This window comes from Eutrigla gurnardus (genome assembly GCF_963514095.1).
Source record: "Eutrigla gurnardus genome assembly, chromosome: 19".
NCBI lineage: Eukaryota > Metazoa > Chordata > Actinopteri > Perciformes > Triglidae > Eutrigla > Eutrigla gurnardus.
In genome coordinates this window covers 4,710,899-4,732,235 of record NC_139930.1, presented here as the reverse complement: position 1 = coordinate 4,732,235, position 21,337 = coordinate 4,710,899, and the positions used below count along the sequence as shown (strand labels likewise).

Sequence of the window (21,337 nt, the reverse complement as noted above, 5' to 3'; positions counted from 1 at the left end):
CTCTTCTCTGTTCTGGCGCCTCAGTGGTGGAATGACCTCCCGACCAATGTCAGGACACGGGGCTGGACTGGCCATCGGGCATATCGGGCATTTGCCCGAAGGGCCGACGGCGATTTTGGGCCGAGCCTTTTTTTTTCTTTCTTTTTTTTTACTAATGGTACTAGTGTTAGTAATAGTATTAGTCATGATACCTATTCAGTGTTTCCCACACATTGAATGGACTTAACGGCTCTAATGATAGGCCTAAACAGGAGGGCAGCAGCGCTTTTTATAAGGGGAAATCCTCGCGGCTGGTTTGGTTCATCAACGTTCTGTTTTCCCCCGTCGCCATGGTAAGGCGTCCCCCGCGCCGACCCCCCTTAGCTGCGCGAGTTTGACAGTGCGTGCGCGTATGTCAAAACCAAAACGCCAAGGAAGGCTGAGGAATAGTCACCCACTTATATTAATAATAATAATAGTCATAATAAACTAATAGTATAAAGCAGCCATCCCCAATTAGCGGCCCGCGAGCCAAATCCGGCCCGCAAGAGCAAAGTGTCCGGCCCGTGCGGACCAGTGACACTATGCAATAACCTGCCATAAGGTGAAATAATGAGTTCTGTAAAGTTGGAAATATATTCACAGATTCGGGATCAATAAATCTGAAGTGAAACGTTTTCAAACACAAATGATGCCTCTTTCCCACCGTAATATCATAGACTACAAGCTACAAGGACCAGGCCCGTCGCGAAATGGCAAGCAAACCAAGCAATTGCTTGGGGCCCCGAGCTGGCCTGGGGCCCCAAGACAACGACTGGTTATGAATAAAATGCAACAACAAAGTGTGTGAGCGCCCCTTTAATAGTCAATGCAGTAAAGTGCAATGACACTGTTATCGGGATCCCCCTCAAGGGGGCCCCTCTCAGTAGCCGCTGACAGCAGCCAGCCGTCCAGGTTCGTGACCTCTGCTGCCGGCAAAATACGAAACCTCGGCAGTCATCATGAAGCGGAATTATGCCTCGGGAAGCCAGAAAAGAAAGAAGAGAAAGGAAGAGGAGGATATGCTAACTATTCCACCGTGATAATCTACTTACCAAATGGGGGTTAGGAAAACCACACAATACATTCCGTGCATCAAAGCAGATCGGAACATTCATGTCTAGTAGTGTTCATGCACGCCAGCTGTTTACTGTCTTTAAAGCACCAGGTGCGTCTGTCTAATTCTCAAACAGCAGAATGCTTAAATGCTAGCTACAAGTGGTCAATGTATAACATTAGCTTGGGATGTTGTTACGACTGCTGTTGTATTGTCATGAGATGTACAGGTGTGTGTGTGTGTGTGTGTGTGTGTGTGTGTGCTCTTGTGTTCCCTCTCTCAATGCAGCGCCTGCTGACTGGACTCCTCCTCCTCTGAGCGCTGATTGGTTGCCGGATCAGGCGGAGATTATAAGAGGCGTCGGAGCGGGGAGAGAGATAGAGGCAGAGGGAGAAGAAGTCTTAAATCCAATCAGCCACACAAGAGCATCTTTGTATTTTCTGTGTTGTAGGGGTGGACTGCCATTTCTGTTAATTCGTTTTCTCCTGTGTTTGGCCAGTCAGGGAGGTTAGCTTTTGTCTTTGAGTTCTGTTTTGTTTCCCGACAGGTCAGCTGGTTTCCGGAGGTAGATTCCTTTTTTGTTTGTTATGTTGGCCTGAGTCCATCCCGAGTTATCGTTAAAGCACAGTTCTGTTGGCACAATACATTTTTCATTCAATGTCTTGGAGTTTGCATCCTGGTGGCTGCTTGGGGTTTTTGGGGAGAATGGGGGCTTATTCATGTTGCGTCCCAGTCACCCCTGGATGGGTCGTAACATGAATTGGGGGCTCGTCCGGGATTTTCTTTTCACGTTGTTCTGTAGTGGTAAGTTCGGTGAGTAGCGGCGTCTGTCCTGGTTGGCAGTTTTCGTTTGTGTGCGGGGGAAATCATGGAGTTTCCAATTGATGATTTTGTGAAGAATCCTTCCTGGGAGAAAATTGATAAGTGCAAAAAAGCAGATTTGTTAGCTGTGGCTAACTGCTATGATGTAACTGTGTCTTATGGGGCGCGGAAAGCAGATTTGAAACGCGTGGTGTGTGAAAGGCTGGTGGAGAGCGGGGTGCTACCTGTGTTAGCTGCTCCTGAGGAGGAAGAGGAAGTGAAAGAAGCTGCTCCGGTGGCTGGGGCAACAGTGACGGGGGTTGCTGACGTACTCGCTGCTGAGGTGGAGCGTGAGCCTGCCTCTGGTTTTCCTGTTGGCGGTAGGTCCACAGAGGATCTCCGCCTAGCCCTCAGAATAAAAGAGGTTGAAACGAGGAACAAAGAGCTTGAGGTTCAGGCTATGCATCTCCGTGTGAGAGCTCTGGAGCTAGAGCGAGGCGCATCTCCAGTCTTAACACCACGATCCACTAACCACACACACTCTGCTGCTCCTGCTTTTGATATCAGTAAACACATAGCGTTAGTCCCCCCGTTTCGTGAGTCAGAGGTTGACTCTTATTTCAGCGCTTTTGAGCTAATAGCTGCTGCACTAAGTTGGCCCAGGGAGCTCTGGTCCCTGTTGTTGCAGTGCAAGCTTGTGGGGAAAGCCCAGGAAGTTTGCTCAAGTTTAACGATTGACCAGAGTCTTGATTATGACCTATTGAAAAAGACTGTGTTGCAGGCTTACGAGCTCGTGCCCGAAGCCTATCGGCAAAAATTTTGAAATACTGAAAAAACTGTCAACCAGACTTACGTCGAGTTTGCGCGTGAAAAGAGCGTTTTGTTTGACAAGTGGTGTCAAGCATGTAGTGTGGGGAATCTGGCTGATATGAGAGAGTTAATTCTGTCGGAGGAATTTAAAAAGTGCCTCCCGGAGCGAATCGTAGTTTATTTAAACGAGCAAAAGGTGGCTTCACTAACAAATGCCGCGGTCTTAGCTGATGAGTTCATTTTGACTCATAAAAGTGTGTTCACTACGCCAAATCGCAGCTTTTATTCTCCGCCAGAGAGACGGGTAAGGTCGCCAAAGTCAGCGCGTAAAAGCGCACCGTCACTAGCAGCTGACGCGAGTGTTTCTATTGCCATGAGCCAGGTCATTTAATTGCGGGGTGTCCTGTGCTTAAACGCAAAGGATATGTTAAACCGAAAAGGTCCCGCCGGTGTGGGTTTCATTAAAACCGCGTCCCCACCTGAAAAAGCTTCTGACATGGCACCGGAGTCTGAAATGAATGGCGAGGTGGATCCCCGCTTCAGGCCGTTCATTTCCAAGGGCTTCGTTTCGTTATCTGGCGAGGATAAAGTGCCCGTAACAATCCTCAGAGATACAGCTGCCCATCACTCGTTTATGCTAGATAGTGTTTTACCTCTCTCGTCAAAAACTTCGTGTAACTCTGATTTGTTGGTGTGGGGTATCAAAATGAGTGTAGTAAAAGCACCACTACACATGGTGCATTTGTGTTCGCCCCTAGTGACAGGGCGCGTTAAAGTAGCCGTGCGTTCGTGTTTCCCCATCAGCGGGGTGTCGTTCATTCTCGGGAATGATTTAGCCAGTGGGAATGTGTTCCCTCCACCCGAAGTTGTTAATGTGCCCGTTTCTGTTCTGCCCGACTCGGTCCCTTCTGCCTCCTCTGTCTCAAAATGTTTCCTGCATGCGCCATTACGCGCGCACAGGCTCGTAAAATGGGTGAAGTTAGTGATCTGTCTGAGTCATTCATGGCTACTTTAGATGAGTGTGTGTCTCCTTGTTCAGTTTCACCCAGTGTTAACAATGTGAAGATATCTCAGAGTGTGAGTGCTTCTGAACCATGTGCTGATTCTGAGCTTAGCTTGAATGTCACTAAAGAGATGTTGGTGACGGCTCAGAAAAATGATCCGTCTCTGGCCTACTGTCTATCATCCGCTCTTACGAGTGATGAGCTTCACCCTGTTGTGTTTTTCTTTGAAGATGGTGTGTTAATGAGGCGCTGGAGCCCCGATTCATCTGTGGTAAATGCGGTGAGTCAAGTGGTTGTGCCAGGAGAATTTCGGCCTCAAATTCTTAGCCTGGCGCACGATTCTAGCTATGCTGGACACTTGGGAGTTAGGAAAACTTATAGCCGGGTGCTGCGTAATTTCTTTTGGCCAGGGTTAAAAGCCGACGTTGCCAGATACTGCCGGTCCTGTCATACGTGCCAGGTGGTGGGGAAGCCTAACCAGCCTGTGCCGCCAGCTCCTCTACATCCGATCCCAGTGCTTGGGGAGCCATTTGAACGTGTGTTCTTAGATTGTGTGGGCCCATTGCCAAAAACGAAATCGGGTCAACAGTATCTGCTAACTGTCATGTGTGCTGCTAGTCGCTACCCTGAGGCCATCCCATTACGCACTCTGAAAGCTAAACCTATCATCAAAGCTCTCACTAAATTCTTTTCCACATTCGGGTTCCCAAAAATAGTTCAGACTGACCAAGGCTCAAACTTTATGTCGAAGGTTTTTCAGCAGGTTATGACCGAGCTAAACATTAAACATATCAGATCAAGTCCTTACCATCCAGAGAGCCAAGGCGCACTTGAGAGGTTCCATCAGACATTAAAGTCTATGTTGAGGAAGGCTTGCTTAGAGTCCAACAGAGAGTGGGATGAAACTCTTCCTCTCCTGCTGTTCGCTGTGCGAGAAACTCCTCAAGAATCCTTGGGTTTCAGTCCTTGTGACTTGGTATTCGGTCATACTGTGCGAGGTCCTCTTCGGCTCCTTAAAGAAAAGTGGCTGTCGGAAAAACCCACTCCCGAGCATAATGTTCTTGATTATGTCAGTTCTTTTCGTGAGCGTCTTCACCAAGCCTGTCAGCTGGCTCGTGAAAATCTGGCCCAAGTCCAATGTAAAATGAAGCAACGGTACGATAAAAAGTCAGTGTTCCGTGTTTTCCAGCCGGGTGAAAAAGTGTTGGTGCTGCTTCCGTTACCTGGATCCAGCCTGCACGCTCGGTTTTCTGGCCCCTATGAGGTGGAGCGGAAAATCAGTGACACCGATTATGTTGTACAAACTCCCGATCGGAAAAGAAAGTCTCGTGTTTGTCATGTTAACATGTTAAAAAACTACATTTCCAGGGAGAGTTTTCCGCGTCCATCACCTGCGGCACCGATGATCCCTGTGCGTCCTGCTGCTGCTGCCGCCGTGGCTGCTCCTCCACCGCTGTACCGACTGGCTGATGACGGGTTAGTGGAAAAAAGTTGTTCGATGCCAGTCGCTCGTCTGCCAAACTCTGAGGTTTTAAATGACCTGGAGTCCTTTTTGTCTCACTTGTCCGCTGCCGCTCGGGCAGATGTCCGTCAGTTAATTGAGGGTAACTTGTCACTTTTTTCTGATCATCCCCGTCAAACCCCTGTGTTAAGTCACGACATCGATGTGGAGGGACACCGGCCCATTAAGCAGCACGCATACAGGATAAATCCCACGAAACGGTCTCTGATGCAGCAGGAGGTGAGTTACCTAGTGGAGCATGGTTTAGCCGTTCCCAGCACTAGTCCCTGGAGCTCTCCCTGTGTATTAGTCCCGAAATCCGACAAAACGGCCCGTTTCTGTACCGATTACCGGAAGGTTAACTCATCACTAAACCCGACTCTTTTCCATTACCCAGGATGGAGGATTGCATCGATAGAGTGGGATCGGCCAGGTTTGTCACAAAGTTGGACCTGTTAAAAGGTTACTGGCAGGTCCCTCTCACACCGCGCGCATCCGAGATTTCCGCTTTTGTTACGCCCGACAGTTTCCTCCAGTATTCAGTAATGCCATTCGGGTTGAGAAATGCTCCGGCCACGTTTCAACGTCTCATGCACCTTGTGTTGGCTGGAGTGGAGAACTGCGAGGCGTATTTAGATGATGTAGTTGCCTACTCCTCTACCTGGTCCGAGCACATGATAACCCTGTCTGTTATCTTTCGCCGTCTCCGCGACGCCTCCCTCACTCTCAATCTCGCGAAATGCGAGTTCGGTAAAGGGACCGCTACCTATCTCGGTAAGCAGGTGGGACAGGGTCAGGTTCGTCCTGTGGAGGCAAAGATACAGGCGGTTATTGATTTTCCAGTGCCACACTCAAAGAAAGCTTTGCGCCGCTTCCTTGGCCTGTGTGGTTATTACCGAGCGTTTTGTAAAAACTTTTCTGATGTGGTAGCTCCCCTCACAGCTCTTGTTAGCCCTCTGAAACCGTTCGTTTGGTCCGATGCATGTCAGGTTGCCTTCGAGTCCGCTAAAGCCTTACTGTGTTGTGCACCTGTCCTTGCAGCGCCCGTCTTCGCGCGGCCCTTTAACTTGGAGGTGGACGCCAGCGCGTGCGGCGCTGGAGCCGTTCTCCTACAGGAGGACGAGCACGCTGTTGAGCATCCGGTTTGTTACTTTTCCAAAAAGTTCAACAAACATCAACTAAATTATACGACCATTGAAAAGGAGGCGCTCGCTATGCTATTGGCTTTGCAGCAATTCGAGGTTTACATCGGTTACAGTGTTCACCTGGTTACAGTGTGCACTGACCATAACCCACTCACCTTTCTCGCTCAGATGAGAAATTCCAACCAGCGTATCATGCGCTGGGCCCTTCTTATGCAGGATTTCAATCTTAAGATATGCTACAAGAAGGGCTCAGAGAACGTGATAGCTGATGCCCTCTCCAGAACCTCTGAACTTAACGAGAATTGGTCATCACGGGGGGATGCCTAATTCTTGGGAAGGGGGGTGTTACGACTGCTGTCGTATTGTCATGAGATGTACAGGTGTGTGTGTGTGTGTGTGTGTGTGTGTGTGTGCTCTTGTGTTCCCTCTCTCAATGCAGCGCCTGCTGACTGGACTCCTCCTCCTCTGAGCGCTGATTGGTTGCCGGATCAGGCGGAGATTATAAGAGACCGAGATGGCGTCGGAGCGGGGAGAGAGATAGAGGCAGAGGGAGACGAAGTCTGCATGCTCCCCATAAATCCAATCAGCCACACCAGAGCATCTTTGTATTTTCTGTGTTGTAGGGGTGGACTGCCATTTCTGTTAATTCGTTTTCTCCTGTGTTTGGCCAGTCAGGGAGGTTAGCTTTTGTCTTTGAGTTCTGTTTTGTTTCCCGACAGGTCAGCTGGTTTCCGGAGGTAGATTCCTTTTTTGTTTGTTATGTTGGCCTGAGTCCATCCCGAGTTATCGTTAAAGCACAGTTCTGTTGGCACAATACATTTTTCATTCAACGTCTTTGAGTTTGCATCCTGGTGGCTGCTTGGGGTTTTTGGGGAGAATGGGGGCTTATTCATGTTGCGTCCCAGTCACCCCTGGATGGGTCGTAACAGATGTTTTTAAGAATTTGTAGTTGTGAAAGTAGCTGCATCCCTTCTAAATATCAATATATGGAAATCCTAACATATCTTTTCTTCCTCCCTCAAGGTGCTTTGCTTAAATTTCTCACCCCTCAACCCTCCACTGATGAAGGTAGAGTGAATTTCTCTCACTAAGCTGAGCTGTTAATAGTGACCTCTTCCAATATGCTAACAGTGAAATGGTCAAACGTTTTTTGCACATGTTTAAATGTTCCAAATGTTCAATTCTTATCTCAATTATATAAAGTGTGTGAACTTAAATTGTATGGCTATGCTGTGGTTCCTGTAGGCTTTGCGTGCGGGGGGGCCTCCATGTCCATTTTGCTTGGGGCCCCCAAATTCCTTGAAACGGCCCTGCTGGGGATAGGCTTGGACCACTGGGATAGACTTGGGCCGTTGTCTTTGCCATTTGGAAAATGGCAACCACACACCCTCAAATTTTTGTTTGGCTCCCTGTCTGCTCGTCTGCAAAACAAAATGGTAAAAACACTAATAATTATTACCATTGAGTGTTAGCAGTGCTGTGGTATACTTGTGTGAGTGGTTTAATTATTTTTTTTCTCTTTTCATTTAGGCAGATAAGTGAAGACATGATCCATGATCCTCACTGATCTTCAACACAAACAAGATGGCTGGACATGGGCAGTGTGTGATCAATCAGAGCTTCAACATGGTCCCTTCCAGTGGTTTGCCGGAACATGGCTCTGTAATGTATCCTATTCAGTGATTTTAGTTGCCATAAACAGCACAGCACACAGTTCAATCAGAGACCTTTATTCATGTTTCTTAAAGGATGACATAGGCAGCTGTTCATTAGCTGTGTGTTATCATTGCTAGTGAGTGGTGTCAGTCCTATTGTAGATTCTTGTGTTTTTGTTTTCCTTTCCCCTTTAGACTTGTGACAGGACAGTGAATACAGCATCCTCACGTGAGCTTCAACATGGTCCCTTCCAGTGGTTTTCCTATGGCTCTGTAACCATCGCTGAAATCAAACAAATGTCGCTCAGCAAAGTCCAGACTCTTCTCTGTTCTGGCGCCTCAGTGGTGGAACGAACTCCCGACTAATGTCAGGACAGCTGAGTCATTTGCCATTTTCCGAAAAAGGCTCAAGACTCACCTGTTCAGACTTCACCTCGACTAGCATGACCTCCCCCCCCCCCCCCCCCCCCCCCTCAAAAAAAAAAAAAAAAAAAAAAAAAAACCTTACCTATAGCACTCTGATCGTAGCACTGTTGCTCTTGAACTACTAGTTTACTCAGATGAGGACCTAACACTTGTTCTACTTTTAGCTCTTACTTTATCGGCAATGATTCGTTGTGGTTTCCTTGTTTCCTTCTTTTGACAAATGTACTTATTGTAAGTCGCTTTGGACAAAAGCGTCTGCTAAATGACCTAAATGTAAATGTAAATGTAATGTATCCTATTCAGTGATTTTAGTTGCCATAAACAGCACACTTGTATTCTGCTAAAATCGGTGTCTAATTGTTTTTGAAAAAAAACATTTTTACTCAAAGAAACCCAGCTGAAGGTCATAATAACAGTAAACTTAATTTATTTAAAATGGTATCCAAATCCAAGGCGCTGATTTGCAAGCAGGACACCCTGGAACAGGGAATGATGGTGCTGAGGATAGAAGAATATAGAAAACATAAACCTTGGATAAAAATGTAATTAACACTCACTTAAAAACACCCACTTAAAAAGCTACACTGTTTCAATTTTGGTGTGTAAACGTTCCTGTGCGGTGTGATTAATGGTTAAATAATGAAATGCATTAATAATGCCGTTATAAAAAGTCACACAACATATGCACAAGGGAGCACCGTACATCCCTCATATTGCCTGAAATGTTATTGACATGGGGTGATGCATTGGACACAATTTGTGTGACTGCAAGACCCATTGACATGTTCGTAATTGTTAAGTGCTCAGTTGGTCACCGTTAAGTTTTAAAAACTGATATGTATGCTGACGCTGCTAACTGTGAATTAATACAACACTTGCCCTGAAAATTCCTGTGTCCGTCAGTCCTGGTTGGGGGCTTTAGCTGTTCCTGCAAAAAGAGAGAAAGGGAACAAAGCATAACATGATTTATTTAAAGGAAAGAGTAAATCTCTTCTATTGATTAATTCTTTGAAGACTGATTCGCACACAGTTATACAGTAATCATTTGTGTGTTATTGGCCTAACTTACCCCTCAAAGCAACACACAATCCAGAAGAATTTCATGCAAGGCTGGCTGCTGGTCCCTTTCGACTCTTTCGACTCTCCCTGATCTGTCTGATTTGGATTTTTGTTTATTTTATTTATAATATTATATAAGATTACAAGAGTGGATTAAAAGGGAAAATACATGTTATCATTACATGTTGCTCACAACCTTTTCTCACTACATTCATTTTGTCACCAAGAGCACAGACAGGGTTTTCAATGAAGACAATTTAAGTGGGACAATTTTCTCTTGTGCTAACGTCACATTGAGCAATCATGCATAAAACATCCGCACCATCATACCATGCAGAAATCCACACAATTGCATAAGGTTTACTATTTTTCTTCCAACTGTGTAAAATAATAAGGATATGGATGTACTGAAACTATGAAAATCACAGCTAAGGTTAATGGAAAAACTTAATGTTAGCTTACCCCCATTGTTAGCCGTTATTATCGACATTATCTATGCTAAATTCGCTATAAACGTATCTCTTACCTGATCAGTTTGAGCCAGTGATTTCTTGTCTTCTCATTGGACGGGAATCAAAAGCATGAACAGCTGTACCTGCAGGAATGGAACATTCAGGAACAAAACACACCACCATCTTCGTTTGATCAGCACTGAATCGCTGTGAGAAAGGGTGATGATGTGACGTCACATGCGACATGTAGTCCTTCTCATTGTGTTTTCTCTACAGCCTTAAACTGAACAATTGCACAACAAACGTTCAAATTTCTAATTTAAATCCACAAACAACATATTTCTAATTCCAGGCATATAACGACTGGGACATCCTGTGGGCTCACCACCCACGGGAGGAACCGCAGGGGTCTGGTGGGTGGCAGTGGAGGCCGGGGGCCTCGACCGACCAGACCCGAGCAGCAGAAGCTGGCTCTGGGGATGTGGAACGTCACCTCTCTGTTGGGGAAGGAGCCGGAGCTTGTACGGTAGGTGGAGCACTACCAGTTAGATCTGGTAAGGCTTACCTCTACGCACAGCCTCGGCTCTGGAACCGTTCTCCTGGATAGGGGTTGGACTCTATTCTTCTCTGGAGTTGACCGAGGTGTGAGGTGCCGGGCGAGCTAGTAAGCAATCTCTGAAATTAACAAATCCTGTCAACAACGCCAATTGTGACCAGGTACTTTTCGGTGTAAAACCCAGAATAAACTGGAACCAGAGACTGAGTATAGGAAAATATATATTTTATTTTGTCTGCATAGACTCTGTAAACAACAAGACCATAGACTAACTGAGTATACTTATAAATGAAAAAAAATATAAAAAAATCAAGCAAACAAAAAGTAACCAAGGTGGGGTAAACTGCACGCCGAGGGGGGTTAGTATAGAGTGCTGCCTAAATAAGGGACGTTGTCACCACTGCACACCAAATCAACTAGTCCAGAGCTACCCCAATTTACTCATTCCCAGCATGCTAATGGGCCTTAACCACTACTACAACAAAACACCCACACAAGATGGCTACTCTATCTGCACTGCCCTCCTCGACATGGCCGAAAACCCCACAATGAAAATAATGAATGGCCCCAGCTAAGAAGTAAACTAACAATCTGAAAACATGGGAAAAACAGTAGTTTGCAACTTCAGGTGGCTGGCTTATTTGCTGATATAAACAGTCCTAGTGCCCGACTCCTCTCTACCTCCCTGCCACATATATAATATCCATGTCCAGTTTCCTACCTACTTGAGCTAAGATGTAGCACATACAGGTAAAGTACAGCGGATAGACTGGGACAGATAAATGCTGGTTGTCTACAATTATAATGAGAGGGAAATACAGTTAATAATACAAGTTGATTAAACCAGACAAATCTAAAATGCAGACTGGTAATCTAAAACACCATGTCAGGTGGATACACTATTAAAATGCCTACCGTACTTAACTGCTACGAGATGAGCTGTACTCTGTGCAGTACTCAGCCAACTTCCCATGGCACCAACAGAGACACTCTTTTCTTCTCAAACACACGGCGCCGGCAACAGGAGCATGGATGAGGGTGAGCTACGAGAACAAACGTGGACTTGTAAAGTCCCGCGAGATCCTAGTCTGTGTGGCTGCTGTTGCTTGGTTTCCCACCTGGTGACCTGGGTCCTAGCGTCCCATATGTTACACATATGCACCAAACAGCAGTTCGGAGTATTCGGCCTTCTTGGAGACTGGAGCCCCATGCAGGAATGGAGTCCTGCATGGGGCTCCGGTAGCAGACTCCAGAGTTTTGCTGGGAGTCTTCAATGCGCACGTGGGCGATGATAGAGATACCTGGAGCAGTGTGATTGGGAGGAACGGCCTCCCTGATCTAAATCCGAGTGGTCGTTTGTTATTGGACTTCTGTGCTAGTCATGGACTGTCCATAACGAACACCATGTTCGGACATAAGGATGCTCATAAGTGTACGTGGTACCAGAGCACCGTAGTCCGAAGGTCGATGATCGATTTTGTGATCGTTTCGTCAGATCTGAAGCCGCATGTTTTGGACACTTGAATGGAGAGAGGGGCAGAGCTGTCAACTGATCACCACCTGGTGGTGAGGGAAGCCGTCCGACTGAAGAAGGAGTTATTCCGGGATATGTTATCTCGGAGGACTCCAGAGGCGGTTGCAAGGTACCGACAGGCCTGAAGGGCTGCAGCCTCTGCCGTAAGGGAGGCAAAGCAGCGGGTGTGGGAGGAGTTCGGAGTAGCCATGGAGAAGGACTTTCGGTCTGGAAAACTGTCCGGCACCTCAGAAGGGGGAAACAGGGAACCATCCAAGCTGTATACAGTAAGGATGGGACACTGTTGACCTCAACTGAGGAGGTAATCGGGCGGTGGAAGGAGAACTTTGAGAAACTCCTGAATCCAACCGACATGCCCTCTACGGTAGAGGCAGAGTTGGAAGCTGATGGAGGATCATCGTCAATTTCCCTGGTGGAAGTCACTGAGGTAGTCAAACAACTCCTCAGTGGCAAAGCCCCGGGGATTGATGAGATCCGTCCAGAAATGCTGAAGGCTTTGGTGGTGGAGGGGCTGTCTTGGATGACACGTCTCTTCAACATTGCGTGGAAGTCAGTCAATCTTCGTTCCTACCCTCACCTATGCTCATGAGGGATGGGTCATAACCCAAAGAACTAGATCGCGAGTACAAGCGGCCGAAATGGTATTAGACATGATACCTATTCAGTGTTTCCCACACACTGAATGGACTTAACTAACGGCTCTAATAATAGGCCTAAACAGGAGGGCAGCAGCGCTTATTATAAGGGGAAATCCTCGTGGCTGGTGTTGTGAAAAAAATAGTAAGCTTGAATATAGGAGGAGAGTCTATGGGTTGTATCAATAACAGTGCTTTATTAGCACAAATATCAGGAAAACATATTCCGGCAGTTAAACGTGCACGGACCTAAAAGTGAACTCAACATAGGGTTGAATTTACTCAAAAGGCGCTTTACAACAGAGTGCGCAGCGTATTTCAAGAGACTCCGCATGAGTCTGATTGGCTCATTCTATAGATGCAGGCGGAGCGTAATTTTAGCATGCCGCGGCCTGGTTGGAGCGCTGGGTATCTCCACCCACACTGGCTCATACGGTCCATCCCTCCGGGTGCTGTCATCTATGTATTGTGTGTGTATGTTGTCGAGATGCATATCATGTGCTTGTCATGTGCTCCTTCCTGGTGCGGCTACACAATGTGTCCGTTCATTGTGTGTTGTCGGGTGTATATCATGAGCTTGTCATGTGCTCCTTCCGGGTGCAGCTACACAATGTGTCCGTTCATTGTATGTTGTCAGGATGTATATCATGAGCTTGTCATGTGTGTGTGTGTGTGTGTGTGTCTCAGATGTTATCCTCTCTTGTGTCTCCTGTTTTCAACGTATGGCGAGCAGATACAATGCCCTGACACAGTTTCTGACCCTCACAATAGTTTTCCACTAGCCTGAACATCTGAGTCTATGTGTAGTAATTTAAAACATGTGTGATTAGCTTATGTATTTACATTTTTCTCCACACTGGTTTGGTTCATCAACGTTCTGTTTTCCCCCGTCGCCATGGCAAGGCGTCCCCCGAGCCGACCCCCCTTAGCTGCGCGAGTTTAACAGTGCGTGCGCGTATGTCAAAACCAAAACACCAAGGAAGGCTGAGGAATAGTCACCCACTTATATTAATAATAATAATAGTCATAATAAACTAATAGTATAAAACAGCCATCCCCAATTAGCGGCCTGTGGGCCAAATCCGGCCTGCGAGAGCAAAGTGTCCGGCCCGTGCGGACCAAGTGACACCATGCAATAACCTGCCATAAGGTGAAATAAAGAGTCAGTAAAGTTGGAAATATATTCACAGATTCGGGATCAATAAATCTGAAGTGAAACGTTTTCAAACACAAATGATTCCTCTTTCCCACTGTAATATCATAGACTACGAGGTACAAGGACCAAAACCCAGATTTTTTACATAAATAAGCCGCCCGGTCTGGACAGAGAACATTGATCTCTCCGGGCGAGTGCGCAGGGACTCCACTGTTATACAATATTTTTTTCCTCTTGTGCACCACTTGCTGTAGTGCTGTTGTTTTTTGTTGTTGATCAAAATATTCTCCAGGGGCATTCAAATAAATAAATCGTTGATATTGGACTTATTTTCAAGCTTATATCTTCAGTGTACATTTTTTATCTGTCCCTCAACACAGGCTATGACTACTACTACTACTACAACCAACTACCACTGGTAGTACTAATCATTACAATAATAATACTTCAAATAATAGCAGCAACAATTATAACATTTGCACATAAAACAATGTTTAGTGGTCCAACGAAAAAAACAGACAATTTGGCCCTCGACTTGGCAACCTGGGCATAATTTGGCCCTCAGTGAAAAGTAATTGGGGAACCCTGGAAGGCTTAGCACTGTGTTTTAGTCATTTTTGTTTTCATCTTTTCTTGAATGCTTAAACTCCTCAACCCCATTTAGTATGTCAACATTTTGTATCAGTACCAGCAGTTTGTAAGAAATTGGTCAGTAATTGATGTCATATTTTGGTTCTCAAAATTCACCAAATTGATGCATTAAAATGAAATCTATTAAAAATGTTCTCCCGGGGGGCATGCCCCCTGACCCCCCTACAAGATCGCAAGCCCCCCATGATAGAATCCTGTGGGAAACACTGCTATTGGTACACAAAACTGGTAGATCGGTTACTGTTTCCGTCGTTACAATGCCGTTATCGTTACTGAACGTTAAATGCGGTGCGTTACTATGAATTGAATTTGTCGGTTGTCGGTTAAAAAAAAAAAAGTCAGGATCGTGTTCTGCTTGCGCGCCGCTCGTGCCATGGTCTCGGCAGCCTGTTGTCCGTGGAGAAACGTGCAAACTTGCCGCGAGCTGGAGCCGGAGTTGGGGCTGCTGCTGGTCTGAGCGGCGCGTGAGGGCCACGCGGGCCCCGGTGTCCCGCCGTTCTGGTGTTGGACGGGAAACCGGGTGCAGCTGTGGAGCGCGGATGGCCTGGCGGCTCGTGGAGGCACCGGGGTCTCGCCATCATTATGTCTACTGCTGTGCGCTCTGACACTGTTTTGTGATATATGACAGACAGCGTCTCCCACTGTATAATTTCTCCTCAAGTTTTAATTATTCCCGCATGCGAGGTGCGGAGAATGCAATCTCAATTATTATACACAAGACTACACGCTACGCGACTATAGGAGTAGACTACAAGACTACAGTTTGCCATCTCATTACAAGATCTTTTTTGTGTGAAATGAACAACTTATCCCTAACACTGAAGTTTTCATAAATTATACTTAATAGCCCAAATAAGAACATTTCACGCCGGTGCGTCTTTTACGCATTCCGAAGGTGCCCGTTTTATCTTGGATGGGCTTGGATTCGGACATTACTACATTTCAGGATTTTCAATGGTAACAGATAAGGTCATGATATTAATCATCTTGCTTTATTATTATTAGCACTACCATCTCCTCAAACTAAACAAGCAGCGTCTCAGAGCTGTCATTTTCCTCGGGACTCGATGTTTCGCGAGAGTTTATCTGATCAGTTAACCGGTTTCAACCAGTTAATGAGGCTCGGTGGTCGGTCAAAAATATTTTTAGTTTTGGCCATCCCTAATTCGAAGAAGCAGCAGAGATGGCGAGTCCGGAGCAATCCGATGAAAAGTTGGCATTTTCAAGGTCTGTTCTACTCATTTCAACTGACTTGTGAAAACTGCTCAGAAAAATCCAAATTCTTTGACATAAGGCAACTTTTTTTTTTTACAGTAACGCAAATAGTTACTTTCCCTGGTAACTAGTTACTTTTATTATAAAGTAATTCAGTTACTAACTCAGTTACTTTTTGGATAAAGTAGTGAGTAACTATAACTAATTACTTTTTTAAAGTAACATTCCCAACACTGCTCATCAACAGTATTTTCAGTCATAAATGGGCTCGATTGCAGGGGGAGATCTGAGTGGAGTTGTGAGTGATAATGAGTAGGACGGCCTATTGATTAAAGCCTATGTCACGTTGCGTATCCGTGCATGTGACATCAACTGACACACTTGCACTCATTGGTGATGTCACATTGGGTCTTTGAAGGAGCGAGATTTCTGACTTTGGGAGTTGTAGCTCTCTCCTTCAGTCTCCTTCAACTATGGACAACTGACTGACTGTGATCATGTCCAAAACTTAAAGTGCTCCAACTGTCACCTAAAATTGTCTATGAGCCCAACTCTACACCAAGAACTGCTGCACAATCGTCACACTGATTGGCTGGTAACCAGGGGGAGGGTTGTCTTGAGGCGGAGCTTCTATTTGGGTCCTTGTCACAGTAATTTATGTCACTGCTGTGTTTCAGCATACAGAATGCCTCTAGTTAGACACTGCACTGGTTTTCTGGTGGGCTCTGACAGGCTTACGGCTGCCCTGGGTGTTGTTGCCGTGGCACCTGTTGAATAAAGATTAATTTCACTTCAATTTCACAATTCAAAGGACTTCCCTGCTTTTCCATGTTTGCCGTTGCCTCACCCTGACACTAAATATAGCACTGCAACTCTGGATCTTTTAACATATGAGGTAAAAATAGCAGGATGGGAAGTCTGCTCACCACACAGCAGATATACAGACACACTGGGTGTAAGCTGATAAAAGTTAACTGCAGGAATAGGCTGAAGACAGACAGATAGACAGGGAGAGAGACATACAAGGACCTTTGTTAGCTTCTGTAAATATTGGAGATATACCCAGGGACACAGACAGACAGACAGTGGACAAATACTGTTCACCTTAATGTGAACTGTTATTGGTCACAGCAGGGGATGTAAACAGACAGACAGACTGTGAGAGAGACAGAAAGACATCGGTAAGTCAGGAATGTTTTCTTATATCTCCGGATTTATTGAACCTGAAAAAAATGCATATCTATATGTATATAAACAATTTATGTTTGTGCCTATTAATTTATGATTTCAATGTATACATAATTTTTTATAAATGCTTTATATATATATATGTGTGTGTGTGTGTGTGTGTGTGTGTGTGTGTGTGTGTGTGTGTATGTACATATATATATATATATATATATATATATATATATATATATATATATATATATATATATATATATATATTAATAATTTAATAAATGTTTTAATTTATATGTGTGTGTGTATATATATATTCTTTCAGTTTCAATGGAGGTCTGGTTTTTGTGCTAAGCTAGATCTTGACTAAAACTGAGGCTCATGTGACCGACACAATTGTTTGTTGCGGATACTTTAGCTGCTGCTAGCATAACAGCATTTCATGATGAAACTCTAACCCTGTCAAACATTTACCAAGCAGCAATTGGGTGACTATGCTAGCAGTCTTAAACCTAAGCTAAGCCAAAAACAGAAATCTTAACTAGCACCATGAAAAGAGAAATGAAATCCCACCATCCAACTCATCGTGTTTAATCGGTGTATCCCCAGAGCAGAGACAACCATGGCAGTGAGAAACACTTCAGATGTTCAGGTCATTGTTATTTGATTCTCAGCAGTTTTCTCAGCATGTGCAGAGGCCTGAGGCCTGAGCTCATTTCCTAAGTTTGAGTCACGGTTATTTGGATAAGTCGGTCTCATTATCAACACAGACACTGCTAAGTCCCAGAGTCCATCTCCCAGACTGGGATTAGTTATCTATTTTTACAGAGTGCTGTACAACCCTTATGATTCTATGAATTGCTTATATTATAGTAGTTGTTTAAAGGACCATAGAGATGTTTTCGTACATATTTAATGTTTCATTCGATCGAATGAGAAATGTCCACAAACACATTGTCATTTTTGGATTTAATATTGATCAAATCATAGAGTTTCATGTATGAATCAAAATTGTAGAAAATGCAGATCATCTCTTTACACTCGGTGCACTGGTGTTTGCTTGTTATTGTAGCTCCTTGAAGCACGTCGCTGACCTGTGTGTAATTATAGAGTGACGCCTGCCACGTCGGTTGCCAGTTTCACCAGTCAGTCTCCAACAAGACACTGCACTGAGAACTGGACCAAAACTGGGCTTACACATTCACCTATCTCTCTTGTATTGAGGTATGTTTGAATGCTCATGTATTCTGCTTATGCATACTTCTGTCTGTGTGCTCTTTAAATGCTGACTGAGGTCAGGGAGGGAAAGGGGGTCCAAAAGGAAGGAAAGGAAAAACCGGCAGATTAATTGTTATTGAAAATGATTGTAAATTGCAGCCCTACCCTGATGGATTACTTTAAGATGTCTGATGTCTCCATGAGTCGATGCTTGGACTGTAAATTCATATATCAGGTGTCAGCCACAGAGAGAAGTTTCACTGCAGAAATGCAACCTAACACCATGAGTGATCGTTTTTCTGTCTGATGTTTATTACTTGTGTGTGTGTGTGTCTCTAAGGCAATACGATGTTGTCAAAAAAGGAGCAGCAGAGGAAGTTCAGCAATGGGCCGCTGAGAGACCAATGGGAGCAGAAAGCTCAAAGCATGGCCGACCAGTGCAAACAGGAGGCCGATTGGAAGAAGAAAAGTTCCCTCAAAATGTAAGGAATCTGTGATGTTTTTAAATCATAATCCTGAATCTTTTAGCACAATACAAAATTTAACTTACCACACCGTCAATATCCTAGTATCTCTAACCGTGGCATAATACATGGTCATAATAAAAACTGGCCATAAGGTGTACCCATACTGAATGACCCGCAACTTGTTTAACCAACACAAACTAAAGCCAAGTTCCCAGGACATTCGTAAGATCGCTGTAGTGTGTAGTGTAGTGAGTTGCCAGTTCGTTGTACAACCTGCGTTTTCATGGTCGAGTGGAGTGACACTCGGACAGACTCCTTGAAACTCCTTCAGCTGACTCCGACGATCAAACGCTGAACCAACGTTCACTTTAGTCTTGCTCCTCCTTTTGTCACTTAGCACTTGGGACTGGTACCGAAATGCCGCCCACTTACCGTCAAACTCAGCCATACCAACGTAGTTGTTCTATTGGTTTACAAGCCTTGCTAGAAGCCACAGCCACACGTCACACATCTACACAGAGGTAAACAAAACATTCATTTTGGACCCGTCAATGTTTTAAAAATGATTAATTCACAATCAAAAACATTTTTTAACGAGAAGTGATACTTTGATTCTGCACCTTTCTAAAAGCTCTGTGGATGTATTATTTTTCACAAATTATTCGTTTACATGAAAATGTTATCAATATGACCTTTCAGTTGTTGTTTTCACACTATATGACTGTCCAGAGATACAGGGTCCTTTCACCTAGGAATCCCCGATGAGTATGTCTGGTCTACATTTTTGTCAAGAAAAAAAATAACATGAGAAATGACACAGGAAATTACATCAAACCACGATGAAGCAGAACTTTGTTGTAGTCATGCATGTTCACGAAATAATCTGTTTCTACATGTCTTATTACTTACTATTACTATTATATTACCTATACTATTTATAGCCTTATAGTTTCCTCTAGGTACAACCCAACATGGCCCCTACCTAAGGTTTCCCCTCAACCTGTCTTTCATTGGCTCTCCAAGGCCCCCAGAAAGGTCTAGATATGTAGCTTTAGCATGAACAGTTCACACATCGCAAATCTTTCTGAAACATTGTGTAGCGTGAACTAGCATTACCAACGAGGGGAAACCCTACCTGGAAGGATGATTATGATTGACCAGTTACCAACTATTCAGCTTCAGATCCAAAACAAATATTGTTACCCCTTATAATTCAATGGAAATGGACAAACACATTGGTGTAAAAGAAAAAAAAAATACAGATGGACTGGTGCTACATAAGCACATTGCATTCACAAGGAGGGTATGTCTGTACTAGCCAGAGCTCTGTTTCTCAATGTCCTCTTTTTATGACAATATATTAATTGATTTCATATTTTTCTTGGAATCTGCAGATCTTTCTCAAAGTGGAATTATCACTGGTCACTCGTTTCTACTGGAGACTTTAAGAAGGTCACCAGCGGCACAGATGAAGAGGAAAACAAGCCAAAAATCAAATTCAAAATTGGCCCCCCTCCTCCCAAACCCAAATCTGAGCCTGCTCCTCCTCCGCCTCCTCCCAGAAAATCATCTGAGCCCAAACTTCACAGGCAAAAACGTAAAGTTGAAGTGGATGTGTTTGGGCTGTACTGGAGGGACTCCTGGATGAGCCTGAAGCCTCCAAAGTATCTTTACCTGAAGGCCAAAGAGACAAAAACCAGAATCCCTGGTTTCACGACCATAGAAATAAATAATAACGGGAAGTACAAACCAAAAGGATACAGATCAGAGGCCGAATGGTCATCTTCTTCTGATACATGGAGGGACTCCTGGAAGCAGGTACGGAGACAAAGATTGCTTCACTTAAAGTGTAAGACCGGCGAAAATGGACCCCATAGTCTTTTTTGCCATGAAAAAAAATCAAATAAGCCATCCAGACATTTTTTTTCAGTGATCACCCATGTATCAAGAAAGCCTCGAAAGACGCTAACAGCCTAACGCATCCACAACGGCATATTTTAACCACTAATATTGCTCATAATAGCACCAAACCTCTTCAGTAGCATTTTAGGGTCCTTACACATAAAACCAACACCAACAACGTAGTTAGCGACCCGGAGTTTATTAAAAAAGACTAGTTTACAAGTCTGTGCCTTACCAGTAGGTCCATGTTGACAGGTAGTCCATACAAGTCGATTACCGAATGCACTGGAGTTCAGTTCAATGAGGAAAGTCTTGGCATTTATAATTCCATGGAAAATGCATTACTTGGCTGTTTGTGATGATGTCTATTGAGTGTTGACACGGAAATGAAAGGAAATGAAACCACAACGTTTACGTGTTTTGCTGGAACAAATCATCTCCTGTTGCATTGCATTCGATAATCGACTTGTACGGACTATACTACGAGAGTACCTGAAGGTTGGGCAGTGAGTAAGTCTTTCAAAAAAGTCCTTTTTAATGAACTCCGGGTTCGCTAACTACGTTGTTGGTGTTGGTTTTATGTGTAAGGACCCTTATCACGCTACTGAAGAGGTTTGGTGCTATTTTGAGCAATATTAGTGGTTAAAATATGCCGTTGTGGATACGTTAGGCGCATCGCCCCAATCTAATCAGTGTTAGCGCTATGGGGCTGTTAGCATCTTTCGAGGCTTTCTCAATACATGGGTGATCACTGAAAAAAAATGTCTGGATGGCTTATTTGATGTTTTTTCATGGCGAAAAAGAATGGGGGGTCCATTTTCGCCGGTCTTACACTTTAATGACTTTATTCATGGCTTCACATTAAAAAAACACTAAAAGATAGACCAGTTTGT

General features: G+C 44.6%; 2 protein-coding genes across 2 annotated transcripts in view; both read left to right on the top strand.

The window, feature by feature from the left end:
- The window catches only part of LOC311030317 (uncharacterized protein), a 242,164-nt gene extending 225,486 nt beyond the window's left edge, over positions 1–16,678 (top strand). The window contains exon 20 of the mRNA XM_084035986.1: positions 16,669–16,678. The gene's annotated coding sequence lies outside the window, so the exon portion shown is untranslated. The remainder of the gene's footprint in view (positions 1–16,668) is intronic.
- LOC311029323 (uncharacterized protein) overlaps positions 16,624–21,337 on the top strand; it is a 482,663-nt gene continuing 477,949 nt past the window's right edge. The window contains exons 1-3 of the mRNA XM_084034419.1: positions 16,624–16,856; positions 18,416–18,557; positions 19,937–20,360. Of these exons, the coding sequence (XP_083890545.1) occupies positions 18,424–18,557; positions 19,937–20,360 (558 nt within the window). The 5' untranslated portion in view covers positions 16,624–16,856; positions 18,416–18,423. The remainder of the gene's footprint in view (positions 16,857–18,415; positions 18,558–19,936; positions 20,361–21,337) is intronic.